Here is a 12,733-nt window from a genome sequence, read left to right on the forward strand (position 1 = left end):
TCTTTCGTTCTTTCACTTTTTGTAGTTTCAAACTAAGTCTGCAGCCCACATTTTCTGGGAAATGGAATGGCCCTGTTTTCGTAACTCCAAATTCAACAAATGGTAAATGGCTTGAACTTCTATGGTGCTATTCTAGTCATGCTGAGCACTCGAACCGCTTTACACTTCAGTCACATTCACCAGCCGCACTCATAAATGCACACATTTATACATCAATAGGCATGAGGCAGCAGTGGAAGCTGCAGTCAAAGCCATCACTTTTAGATTGCAGGGAACATACTCTTTGATAAAGCATCCAAATGCATATCTGACTCAAGTTAATTCACTATTGTGCAATGAAGAATAATATGGAGAACTTATAGGGAGAAAACTGCAGCAAATGCAGGTCCAGAAACATTGTCCAGAAAAATTCAGCAGGAAGCAGAAAGGCTTAGATACTGTTTGAGTGAGTGATTCCCAACAAGATACAGGTGGTTTATTATGAAATAGATGCACCTGTAAGTGAAGGCCAACAGGTAGAATGATGGAACATGAAAAAACTACACACAGGAAATGTAAAACTACTCGAAGAAAAAAGGGACTTAATTTTGAATCTACACAACAGAACACACACACACAAAAAATGAACTAAGAAAGGCAAACTGATATGACATTAATGAACGCAGGGAACTGAAAAGAATATGGCTGAAAAATTAAACAGACCAGACACCAGGGAATTCATCCAAGTAATTTCCCTGGATCATGACATTCTTCTCGCTCAGCCACAATCATCTGAGCAGAATTTAACTCAAAACAAATAGATTTGGCATCAGATTAATTGATTTTAGAAAATGTAAAAAGCACATCATCTTGCAATTGTATGTGTATATATATATATATATATATAGCATATATATATATTTGTTTATTATATTATTTGTTTGTTTATTATATTATGTTTGTTTGTTTGTTTGTTTGTTTGTTTTTACTTATTCAGAGTAAATTCCGTCACTAACATCATGTTCATGAGAAGGTGTGCAATTTTCAGTCAGGTTAAGTAAAACGTGACTCATGTTGGAAATTGCTATTATTATTATTAGTAGTAGTAGTATTAGAATTATTCTTATTATTTATGCTAAAACAAGATTTTTCTCGCGCTCCCTCTTCTTTAAAAGTTATCATCAGATTCAGACCGGAAAGGAAAACATGTTGCATCGCGCAGTGACTCGGGCGCTAAAGCCCAGATGTCAAACTGTTGGACCCGGCGGCGCTGACCGCTGTTAGATTGTTCCATCAATTGACGAGAGCGGGGAGAGCAGCGCCGCGCTGCTGCTGCTTCTGCTGCTGCTGCTGCTGCGTGGTGATTGGTCCGAGCGCTAAACTCGTAACATAAAGCGCTCCCATATAAACCCCGCGCAGACCTGACATCGGTGCAATCTGTCATTCAAGTCAAAAGCAGAGAGAGAGAGAGAGAGAGAGAGGAGTGCACAGTGGGAGGAAATCACTTGCTCCAGCCTAGATTTGCTCAGCCGAGGCTCCAGGAGCGTTCGCTCTTATGAACTGCACAGCAAGCAGGAAGCGTCCCTGTGCGTTTAGTTGTGCGGTCTCTTGCGCTGGGAGGACAATGCCTTTGAGGACCGGACTTTTTCTCCTGATGGTGCTGAATGCATCTGCATATGAACTGGAGCAAAACGAGTCCTATTCCCCCAGGAGAGTGCGCTTTTCTGTCAACAGCCCTTGTAAGTAGCAAGATGCCTCCATCTGCATGCATTTTCAGAGAGCAATGCTTTATCTGCTTTATCATATATATATATATATATATATATATATATATATATATATATATATATATATATATATATATATATATATATATATATATATATATATATATATATATATTTATATATAAAATTTTACACATCATTTACACAAATGCACTGGCTTACCTACGAGGAGATTTTTTTTCCTTCTCCTCATTTTTCTTTTTTCTTTTTTTTTTTTGGCCTATGCAGGCTTTTTCTGTGCGATCGAGCGAGTCGCTTCACGGGTGCGGGATTAACGCTGTTTTTTTTTTTTTTTTTTTTTTTTTTTTTTGCCGGTGTCCTGCCGGCAACAGATGAGCATGGAGCTTGGTGCTGACACCTGAGCGCGCAGGCTGTGTCATGCTGTTAGTCTCTGTCTCCGCTGCATATATCAGCACAGTGGAGGACTTTTTAATGTAGCGTTTAATGTCAGCTTTGAAGTTAGAGATAGAAGTAGGTTACATTGGTAGGTTACATTCTTTTTTATTTTATTTTTATTTATTTATGTTTTCCTGCTTGCCTCAGGAAAAAAAGAAAAAAAAGATAAAATTCAAATCCTGCCTGCCACTGGGGGTGGGGAGGTTAGATGCAAACATTCAACCCCATTAGTTGGAATCTCTCATCTGTTAGTGGTGAATCAAAACCCTGATTCTGAAGGAAAACGCACTGCAAAAACGTAAATCTCGTTTTTTTTTTTTTTTTTTTTTTTTTTAGCTCAGAGATACAAAGCAAATGGGAACAGGGATGCTCATTGACTCCACAGAAACTGCTTCATCATCACAAGATTTAGGAATGGCATGCTGAATTTTCCAGAATTTTTCTGGCCCCTTATGGCCGGCATACTTTGTCTGACTGGGGTCAAACACGGAGGGTCCCTGATTCAGATGATTGCAAAGGAAGGGCAGGTTCTACAGTGGGTTCTGGAGTCAAAAATTAATTAGAAGTCAACACTGTGATTTTCGACAATGTGCTTTATTGCTTTGTTCTGATGTGTAATGGGAAATTTCAGCTGTGGACCAAGGTCAGGTTTTTTTTGTTTGTTTTTTGGCACAAATATAGGTTGAGTGATTATTGCTGAGGGACGTGCGATTTCAGAGAATTTGAAGATCAGGGTTTTTGTTTGCCTCATCATCAGCCTAATACCTATTCTAGTCATGCAACATTCCTGGAATGAGTAAAGCAACATTTTTTAAAAATATATTTCATCATTTCTACATGTATGAAATCCATTCTACGTATCAAAGCTGAGTTAATTGTTGACGGTAGGTTCTGAAGGGCTCAATTTAGTTGGACATTTAAAACTAATTGTAAAACACAGAGACTATGTCTTCATTTACTTTGTAAAGATATATCTACAGTCCTGGTCTCGTTATTTAAATGCTACTTAAAAGAGCCAAATGGTAGTCCCTGCAAAGAGCCTGAGTCTAAGATTCTTGGATCTTTAAGGTGTCCAAACTCCAGTCAAGGCACTTTCAGCCTTGAGTGACTGTACGTCTTTTGTGAACCACCAAAGTATGAAACATTCCCCTTTGTTGGCTGCATTCTTTTTGCCGAATCCTTGGCAACTCTTGTGTAATGAGCTCAGTGATTCCCAGTGAACCCGCTGTTGGTTCCCATGCTGACAGATCATTCTCTGTGCACACAGCAGATGTGGCACGCTGCCTCAACAGTGCCCTCCAAGTTGGCTGTGGAGCGTTCGCTTGCCTGGAAAACTCAACGTGTGACACAGATGGCTTACATGACATCTGCAAGTCCTTCCTGTACAGTGCTGCTAAATTTGACACTCAGGTACACACTTTAAGTCTCTCTTTCTCTCCCGCTTCCTCTCTCTGATTGCTGCTTGCCGGGTCAGATTACATGGGTGTAACTGTGCAGGACATGAGAACGTGTGAAGCCCTACTCTTTTCTTTCCAGGGTAAAGCGTTTGTAAAGGAGAGCCTTAAGTGCATCGCCAATGGCATCATCTCCAAGGCATTCCCCACCATCCGTCGCTGCTCCACCTTCCAAAGAATGATAACCGAAGTCCAGGAGGAGTGCTACAGCAGGCTGGGCATCTGCAATGTTGCCCAAGCCAATCCAGATGCTATTGGTGAAGTTGCACAGCTGCCAAGTCATTTCCCCAATAGGTGAGCTCAGTTGGAGCAGAACTGAATCTCCACGAATCATGTCTCTTGCTCTAACAATCTCAACACTAAATTTATTATTTATTTCTAAATCCTTCTGTGATTTTTGTTTTCTTTAAGTAATTTTCCATACTGTACAACAGAATCAAACAAGACTATCAAGTTTGGATGTTTTCATTCCTTTTGTTGCTGTAATACATGCTGGATTGCAGTTTAGGAGTGGACACAAAAGAATCGGAGGGTGGAGCATGAGACTCAGTCAGGGCTAGAACTGCAGCTTTGTTACTCCCATATGCATGACATCAGATAACGCAGCACGAACAGAAATCCAAATGAAAGACAAATAAGCAATTAATTTACAATGTGTTGCAAATGTTTACTTTATGTTTGCTTACAAAATTTGAAATCTCTATTTCATTTCAATTTACTGTGACAGATCAACCAAAAGTAGTACATATTTGGGATGTGTAAGCGACTGATGATTTTTATTTTATAATTTTTTTTATCGTTTAGATGCATTTAATTTTCCGGGGTCAAAACTTTGCAGAACCAGCATTTCCTGCATTTACAGAAGTAAGAAAAAGCAATTTGGAATATGTTTAATAGTTTTATACATCTAGGCAGTAGAGGTCTTCTTCACAAAATATCTCAAGATCCATTCTGAAGAGTTGTGACATTATAATTGTCTGTGAACAGAAGTCTTACCCCTTGCAAGAGTCACCACACATTCTTAATTGGACTTCAGAATTTTTGAGGCCATTTGCTACATCTGGATATACATTGATCCAGACTATGCCGTAACTCTGGCTGTGTGTTTGAGATTATTGCTACCATGTATGATGATGCTATGTGCTACCTCACCTTCAGGCATACCAAAAAGCCCAACTTTGGTCAATTCTGGCCAGAACACATGCTTTTGTGTGTTTGCTGTTCTCTGTATGTTCTTTGGTAAATTGTAAAATATACCTTATGTGGCTTTCTTTTAATAATAACTTTCTTGTTGCCAGATTTCCATGTAGGGCAAATTTGTAGAGTTCTCAGCTAGGCAGGCCTATCATAGTAAGCAACAAATCCATTAATGATAAGTCAAAATGACCTCAATAATTTCCAGTTGTCTGATTTATAGTGCTTAAAAATAGTCTCAGAACAACAATGTTATAGTTTATCGCAATAACTTCTGTGACAATTTATCATCCAGCAAAATTTGTTATCTTGACACGCCTACAAGCAGTGGTGGTCCACCTCTGCAGCTCCCCCAGAGCTTAGACCTCATGCTATTTGAGAGATTTGTCAGTTCAGGAAGGGACAGGTCTTGGTCAAGGTGCAGCTGTCCTTCATTCTTTCCCATTTTTTTATTTATTTTTTTTAGATTGAACAATCCTCTGCCAGATGTTTAATTTCATCTCTGACGTTGGTCTTCGTGATTCAGCTTTTCCCCACTACTATCTCTAACTTTCTTTCACTTTAAATGCATGAATTTTCATAGAAAATGTAATAATGAAATTTTGATTTACTATGTAAGTGTCTTCCGAAGTCAATTGGTTGCACTCAGTTGTATTTAGGGGTGTCCAATTAAAGGAACTGATCAACACTGTATGGCAAATGTGTGAATATCCCTCTTAATTTACCACTAGGCACTTCTTTGTGCTGCGTTCTAATAAAATCCCAGAAAAATACATCAATGTTAGATGTACTTTATTGATGTAAATAAAATGCGTCATATCGGCTATGCAAAATTGCAATGGGCAATGCAATGACATTTGCATTGCCAAAAAATACAAATGTTTAATTAGCTTGATTGTGTTAGCAAGGCATAACATGCGTACACACAGGGCTCTGTATTTTTTCTCCAATCATGTTGTAATCTCTGAAGAAAAATCACCTGTTTCTTTGTTGTCCTAGGTTTTATGGTAAGCTTCTACAGAGCCTGATGGACTGTGATGAGGACACAGTTGACCGCATCAGGACCAGCATGGTGCCACGGCTGGGCCCGGAGATGACCATGCTCATTCAGCTGCTGCAGAACAAGCCCTGCCCATCCACTGTCGGGGCAGCGGATTCAGTCGTCCCAACTGGTGCGGAGACCCGCGCAAGCTGGCGCTGGTCCCTGGGTCCCAACATGTACAAGATCCAGCCCAATCTGCGAAACAGAGACTCTGCTAGTCATTTAGGCAAAAAGCGCCCTGGCAGCGACGGGTCCTAACTTCGGCTCAGATTAAGAAATATCCTCCCAGTAAGTTCGGTTATTCCCCAGCGGTGATGAAATCTGTGTCTCTGCTATTTTGGAAGTTATTGAAACATGCACCTCTTAGGAATACCGGACCACCCATACAGTTGATATCAGTTTGATTGTTGTTATATTGTATATCCTACATGTTAGGCTTGAGTGAACCCGTCTTTCATTGACTGATTTCAAATACGTCTGCTCACAGTCTGTGTTGAACATGTGGCTGACAAAAACAAGGTGTCGTTATTCAAAATTTGCTCATGAATATAAGTCAGTGGTTTGAATATCATTGGTTGACAATTTTGGTAGATGTATGTTATGAGCATGAGATATGAGTGTCATAGCACTTAACATAACACTTAAATGTACTGTATACTAACTTATGTGAGACAGCCATAATCTGCCCTCTAAAAGAGTGCTCATATGGACTAGGTCTGTTCTGGAGAACCTTCGAGAGGTTACCTTAAAGTGACCAAAAAACACATAAAACTGCCCTGAATGACATCCACAAAAATACCAAAATTACGTTTAGCTATAGCACATAGAGTTTAGGATTTATTTTCTGATGGCAGAAAAAAAAAAGACTCTCCAGGTCGCGGCCAAGTCTATCTAATATCTTATATCCAGACACTTGCAATGCATAAGACTGTTGAGCTACATGCGGGACCAGTTCAGTTGTTTAGTTCTGAACTGAGCGCGAAACAGCAATGTACGCGCGGTAGCCGAATGACGTGTTCACTGATGAGAGTGAGAACCAGCCATCGTTTTGGACTTTGGTGATCGTCGTTCTCGGAAGTGAATCATGTAACACTGACTTCCTGTATCAAGATAGAGACTGACTATTTAAAAAAAAAGAAAAGAAAAAAAAAGCCTTGATGATATTTATTTTCCTACTATATTATTTAATGTTTTTATTATGTTATGCATTATTGTAGTTTTACATAGTTTACAGGTTACTAGCAGTTTAGACATGACCCCTGTTTGAACATGAGCTCTATGCCAAAAAAAGGAAAGGTGAGATGACACTCTGGTGACTGAATGGGACCCATGTCATGACTCTGTGCTGGCCATAGGGGAACAAGGTTGGTCATTCAGGTCAGATGATTTAATTTATGGGAGTTTCAAGAGACTGCTTTGGTTTTAAAACAAAAGTTGCTGTTGTGGTTGCTAGAAGTCCACTTTTAGAAAACATTGTGCACTTTAGTGAAGAATAACCAAGTCAGGAAAACAAACACCAGTGTAAAGTACTCTTTTAATTAAGTGTTCCCTAATATATTTACACTTTATCTATAATCTGGTTTTCATAGAAAGGGATTCGCTGCTATATCTGCTTACTCTGCACATAGCAACGAAGCATCAGTTTTGAACAAAAGTCAGCAGAATCAGAATATTCATTTAAATGTCTTTATTGTGAATAGTGCAGTTAAACAGCAGAGCATGAAGAAAAATAACACACCTAAAACATATTCCACTTTTCCTTGTTTGCATGTAAGTTAAACTTACCACTGCAGCACAGCTAACTCATACAGAAAGCTAGAAGAGTTGCAGTTTAATGTCCATTGCCTTTAAAGTTTTGGGATTTATATCTGGTGGCCATGTTTATTAGCTTTTAGACGCTGCTGCTGTAGCCATTAGTTAAATGTTTGCGTTTAACATACATTAAAAGTTCCACTGGCAATCAACCACAGCTGCTAATATTCATCGGATTGCAAGAAAAATCAAAATCTGAGGTGTCCTTCATTTGTTAGTGTCTTTTACTTGCTCTGCATTTGTCTGCATCCCCATTTGGAGAAATTGTTTGTCCATGCACTTTTTTGCAATCAGAAAAGTATTTTTATTTTATTATTTTTTTAAATGTATGAATTATTTCAGGAATATTCTACGCTATTTGTGATCCTGCAAATGATTTTGACGAATGGTCCTTGCATCGCAATAATTCAGATTGAATAGGTTAGCCCTGAGCCATGGGCACTCAGAAGGGTCCTCATGCTGGTGTTTGTTTTAATTTGAACCCTATTGATGGATTAAGGTTTGGCACTGTGGACTTCTAGTAAATGGCTTCTGTTGGCTTAGAGTGGAGTAAGTTTAGCTCAATTAAACCAACTTATTGAAAAATGTGCACCTCAAAGAAGGCAGTAGAGAAGCGAACTTCTCTCTAAGTTTTAAGTTTGATTTAGAATATCAATTATTTCAAATATTAAACGCCACAAATTGTTTTGATTACTATAGTTTTATTTTTAATAGTGATTCTTTTTTTTTCCGTTATTATTATTTTTGGCTTCATTAAAGGAACTGATGGCTGTCTCTTTTCAATGAGAACTATTTTGTCTTGGATTGTTTAGTGAAGCACAGATCTTGGAAAGAAAAAGTTTTATTTTTCAGTCTCACTTTATGAGCTACGCTAAGAATTCCAAACTATGCAATAATCACTCACAAAAGGATTCACTGCAACACGGAAATTGATCTTTATCTCATGCATCGCCAGCTGATGCTGTGTGAGTGAAGCTGCACCATGTGTGCTCTCATGCTGCACTCACGGTGTGAAGGCATCGCACCTCTATGATGCTTTCTTTTTTCCGTGATTTGTCTAGACCAGTTCTTCTTTTGTTCTGTGAACAGGAACGCTTCTTTCATGACATGCTGTGCAAAAGGGCGGCGAAGGGGGGGAGATGTTCCAAAAGAAATACTGGGTAGTTAAGAACTATAGTGACACTGTAGTATATACTAGCTTGTATTTTATTTTGAATTTGCACTTTGCATCTTAACCACTATAAAGGGCATTGAAAACATTCAGCATGTGTGCAACTGAGGCATATTTTACTTACCCAGTGAATGGAGATGAGTTTGAATACCGCGTATCCTGAGGGGGTCAGGGCTTCTTCATGTCCTCTTGATCCATTTGTGTGTATCTTTGTTGACCATGGGTAAATCCAAACCCCAACAGCTGCTGCTAAAACTACCCTGTATGATGCTGGAACCTGTCAGCACACAATGAGCTCAGCATCAGTCATTTAGATGTCTTACTGTTGATCCATGTCTTCATATTTATTTTTTTCTGTCATGTCGGATTCATTTGGCAAGGGCAAATCGACTGTTTCCTCACCAAGTAAAAATGCAACAGTAATTTTAGAGAATGTACCTGAATACTGAATGTCTCCAGACAAGGATAGGCCTAAGATGGCCGATGAAAGCTCAAAGTCACAGAAGTTTTGTCTTGTTTTTATTTAAATTCCTTCTTTTCTCCATTTTAATTCAGGTATTGAGAGTTTAAGATGAAAGTGGAACATTGTTAAATTGGCCTGTGGTGAGCTTCGTCAGACTGTTCCTGTTACTACTCGAAAACTAAAAACCCTCTCCCACTTCTGGAGCTTCATGGTACTCGTTCCCCTCAAAACTTGAAATAGATTGTTGTGCTTTAATTTGAAAAGCTTCAGTGATTAGTAAAAGTCTGTTTTCGTTTCCATCCAACAGTGGCGCTTATTTTACAGATTCAAAGATATCAGATTCAAAAGTGAGTCTCTGTTATAGATCACTGAAGTTCCTCAAAACGGATTCTATGTAACGCATGTTAAACCCTTGTGAATCACTTGCACTTTAAAATATACCCATACACATATATGCCCACACTGTGTATATGTTTGGGTTTTTCCTCTGTACTGAAAAGTCATAAAAGATACAAATGCATCAACTGTGTGTCTTTTGCTGATAAGAAATAAAATATTTCTCAAATCTAGCACGTTGTGTGGAATATGTGGTTCTGCTCGTGTTTAATTTGTATGAACCCATCTTAAGGCACCTTTTGCACAAAACATCTACTATTTCAAAGTCCTTCTGGCCTTAATTCTTCCCTTTGAGCTGCTCTTACGCTCTCTCAAACGTCTATAATTTGACTTTTGTATACCTATCAAACTGTGCTGGTTAGGAAAGGGTATATTTTCCCATGTCTCATTGGAAAACCACAAGCAATCCTGAAGAAGCAAAATGATTTAACCCTCTGTGTTTCACTGACTTACTGGGTGGGATCTTTGTATGCAGCTCATTTCAGAGGTATTTATTTATCCTGACCTTTTCAGATTTGTTTTTATGTTGCATCTGCAAACCTCATTGCATTTTAAAATACACTTATATAAAAAGGCCTTTTGCTTTTGGCCCTCTTGACTGTAAAACTTCTAACTAAAGTCCAGGACAACCAATTGTTTAACTGTGTCAAGAGAAGCCGTCAAGTCTCTCTGGAGGAGCTGCAGAGATTCACAATGAAGGTAGGAGAAGCTGTTCACTGTCAGAAGAGCACATAGAAAGCCATTGTTGAGAAAATTCTGGTGTGTGGTTTTTCACACGTTGTGATGGAGACACAACAAAAATATGTAAAAAATGTTATGAATAGGTGTGAATAGGTGTGAAAAAACTGCATGCCGAACACTTTTTGTGTGAGAAAACTAACACATCTCTGGACACACCACCACTACTCAGGTGAAACATGATGGTTTCAGCATCTTCCTGTGGGGATGCTTTAACTGGTAATACAGTCAGTGTTTAAGGGAAGATGGATGGGACTAAATACAGGGCAACTCTGGAAGACAATTTGCCAATTGGGGAAAATATTTCTTAAAACATTATCATTTGTTGGCAAGCACTGCTTATCCACTTCATTTACTTTTGCTACTCCTCTTTAAATCTCTGTCTGTTCATAAGCTCAGAGATCTGGGCTGAGGGAGACATTGGAGTCAGACATATGTTCTTTTCCCAATATAATAAAAGGAAGAGATGGTTCGAGCTTTCTCTTCAGTCTGCTTTCAATCTGCTCTACATCTGTGAAGCTTAGTTTTCAACTCCTCTGAGGTTTGGGGACATAGTCTAGGTTGGAGCAAACAATACCTTGTTGCTAAGGTTATGGATCATAACAATCCTGCCAAGGTAAAAGCAAAATCCCTTCCATCTGCAAATCAGCAAAACCAGAAAATAGCTTTTCACAATGGTTCTCCATCTAAAATGACTGCCCTTGAGCCATTTTGCAAATAATGGGCAGGAATTTCAGTTCATTTCAGTGTTGAAATGTGGTTTTTTACATTTCTGGCAGAAGTGGTGCTGGATATAAATGCAAATTCTTTTTTTTTTTGTGATTAACTTTGCCATTCTTTGTGTTGGTCACATAAAATTTCAATTACCACTTGATGTTTGAGGTCATAAAGTAACCAATATGGAAATTTGGGTGGAAAACAGACACAAATACCATGAAGTCACCTGTATTAATAACTCTTTGTCATCTCTTGTAACAAATAATTGATTCTGCAGTAAATGTGTCACACATAAAATAGCAAAAAAATTCAGAATTATTAGAAACCCACACTTTCCTTAGCAGCAGGAAGAAAGAAAATTCACCGTTCCAGCTTCCTGAACTATGACTCCATGTCCAGTTCAGCTAGAAATCGTCCATTTAAATATCTCATTTAAGCTTGGAAAGTAAGTTCAAATTGCTCTAAAGAATCAAAACTAAATGTTTCACTCACTCACTGCACCACCACCATCATCATCATTATCATCATCTAACTTTAGCCTTACGCAATCGCTGACCTGCTAAAACTCCAACACAAAGACAGACTCAACAAAGCAGAGAAGGATTATGGAAGCATGATAATTTTCCTCTTTGAGAATGTAGAAACATGAAGGGGAAACTGGACACAAGGCAAGACTGAAAACATGCCAAATGAACAATGGCAGCAATAGTAACAGCAAATGACAGAAGCACAACTTCCAGAGGAAAAGCACAGCACAGCAGTAAGAGACTGACGACAGAAACAGTTTCCTCATGTCCTTATGGATCCTTTGAAAGCACGATGTGTGTGAGTTAATGTGCAGTTTTTTGTCCTTGATCAGTCAGTCAAGTCTTTCATTCCAGGATTGATTCACTTTCCTTTACTGGAAAGAGGACAAGACAGTAAATAACTCTAGGAGTGTGCATGAGTGATGAACCAAAATGATGACTATATCAGTCATCTTTCTTTCTTGGCATCATTAAGCATGTTCTCACATTGCTGAAATAATATAATATACAAGGTGTAACGTATGCTGAGAAAATGTTCACGCCTGATTAACTTTTTCACATTTCACTGTTTTACATCTACAAACCTCAATGCGTTTTGTTGGGATTTTCTGTGATAAACCAACACTAATGAAATAAAAGAAAAGGAATACACGATTCTTCTTTTATCCTTCCTCTATTTTTTTTTCTTTTACAAAAAAGAATAAGACAGGTCTGTGACGAACCTTCACACTGACGAGGCCTTTGAGGTTTTGAGGCTTTTCACTGGTTGGTTGAATGTTTTGGGTTCACTGTCTTCCTGGAAAAATGAAACACTTCTCCACTGGCTTCATATGTTTTCCACCTCTTTGTCTCATTCCTGTTCTAAAAACATTTAACTTCGAACTGATGTGAATATAATTGCCATTCCCCTTGTAGCTTGAGCTCCTGTAGGCATTAGTCGCCAGGCTTAATTACCCTGCAGAGGGGCCCTCTGTTTCCACAACAAGTCTAGATCTCAAACAGATCATGCCATGGAGGGTCCTGATCTTATAGCTCTCAGCTAGACACCAAATTTGGA

The 12,733-nt window shown here is 38.7% G+C and overlaps 1 protein-coding gene across 2 annotated transcripts; it reads left to right on the top strand.

Annotated features, from left to right (window-relative positions):
* Positions 1-1,451: 1,451 nt before the first annotated feature.
* stc1 (stanniocalcin 1) lies at positions 1,452-9,867 on the top strand. Of its 2 annotated transcripts, none has more exons than XM_055049295.1 (4): positions 1,452-1,718; positions 3,430-3,572; positions 3,699-3,910; positions 5,810-9,867. In XM_055049295.1, the coding sequence occupies exons 1-4, from the start codon at positions 1,535-1,537 to the stop codon at positions 6,108-6,110; spliced, it is 840 nt and encodes a 279-aa protein (XP_054905270.1). In that variant the 5' UTR covers positions 1,452-1,534; the 3' UTR covers positions 6,111-9,867. The 2 variants fall into 2 exon arrangements, with proteins under 2 accessions (XP_054905270.1, XP_054905271.1); XM_055049296.1 differs by having other exon boundaries at positions 3,433-3,572.
* The last annotated feature ends 2,866 nt before the right edge of the window (positions 9,868-12,733 follow it).

The sequence above is a fragment of the Poeciliopsis prolifica genome, unplaced genomic scaffold, assembly GCF_027474105.1.
Source record: "Poeciliopsis prolifica strain line A6 unplaced genomic scaffold, Auburn_PproV2 SCAFFOLD028, whole genome shotgun sequence".
Taxonomy (NCBI): Eukaryota; Metazoa; Chordata; class Actinopteri; order Cyprinodontiformes; family Poeciliidae; genus Poeciliopsis; species Poeciliopsis prolifica.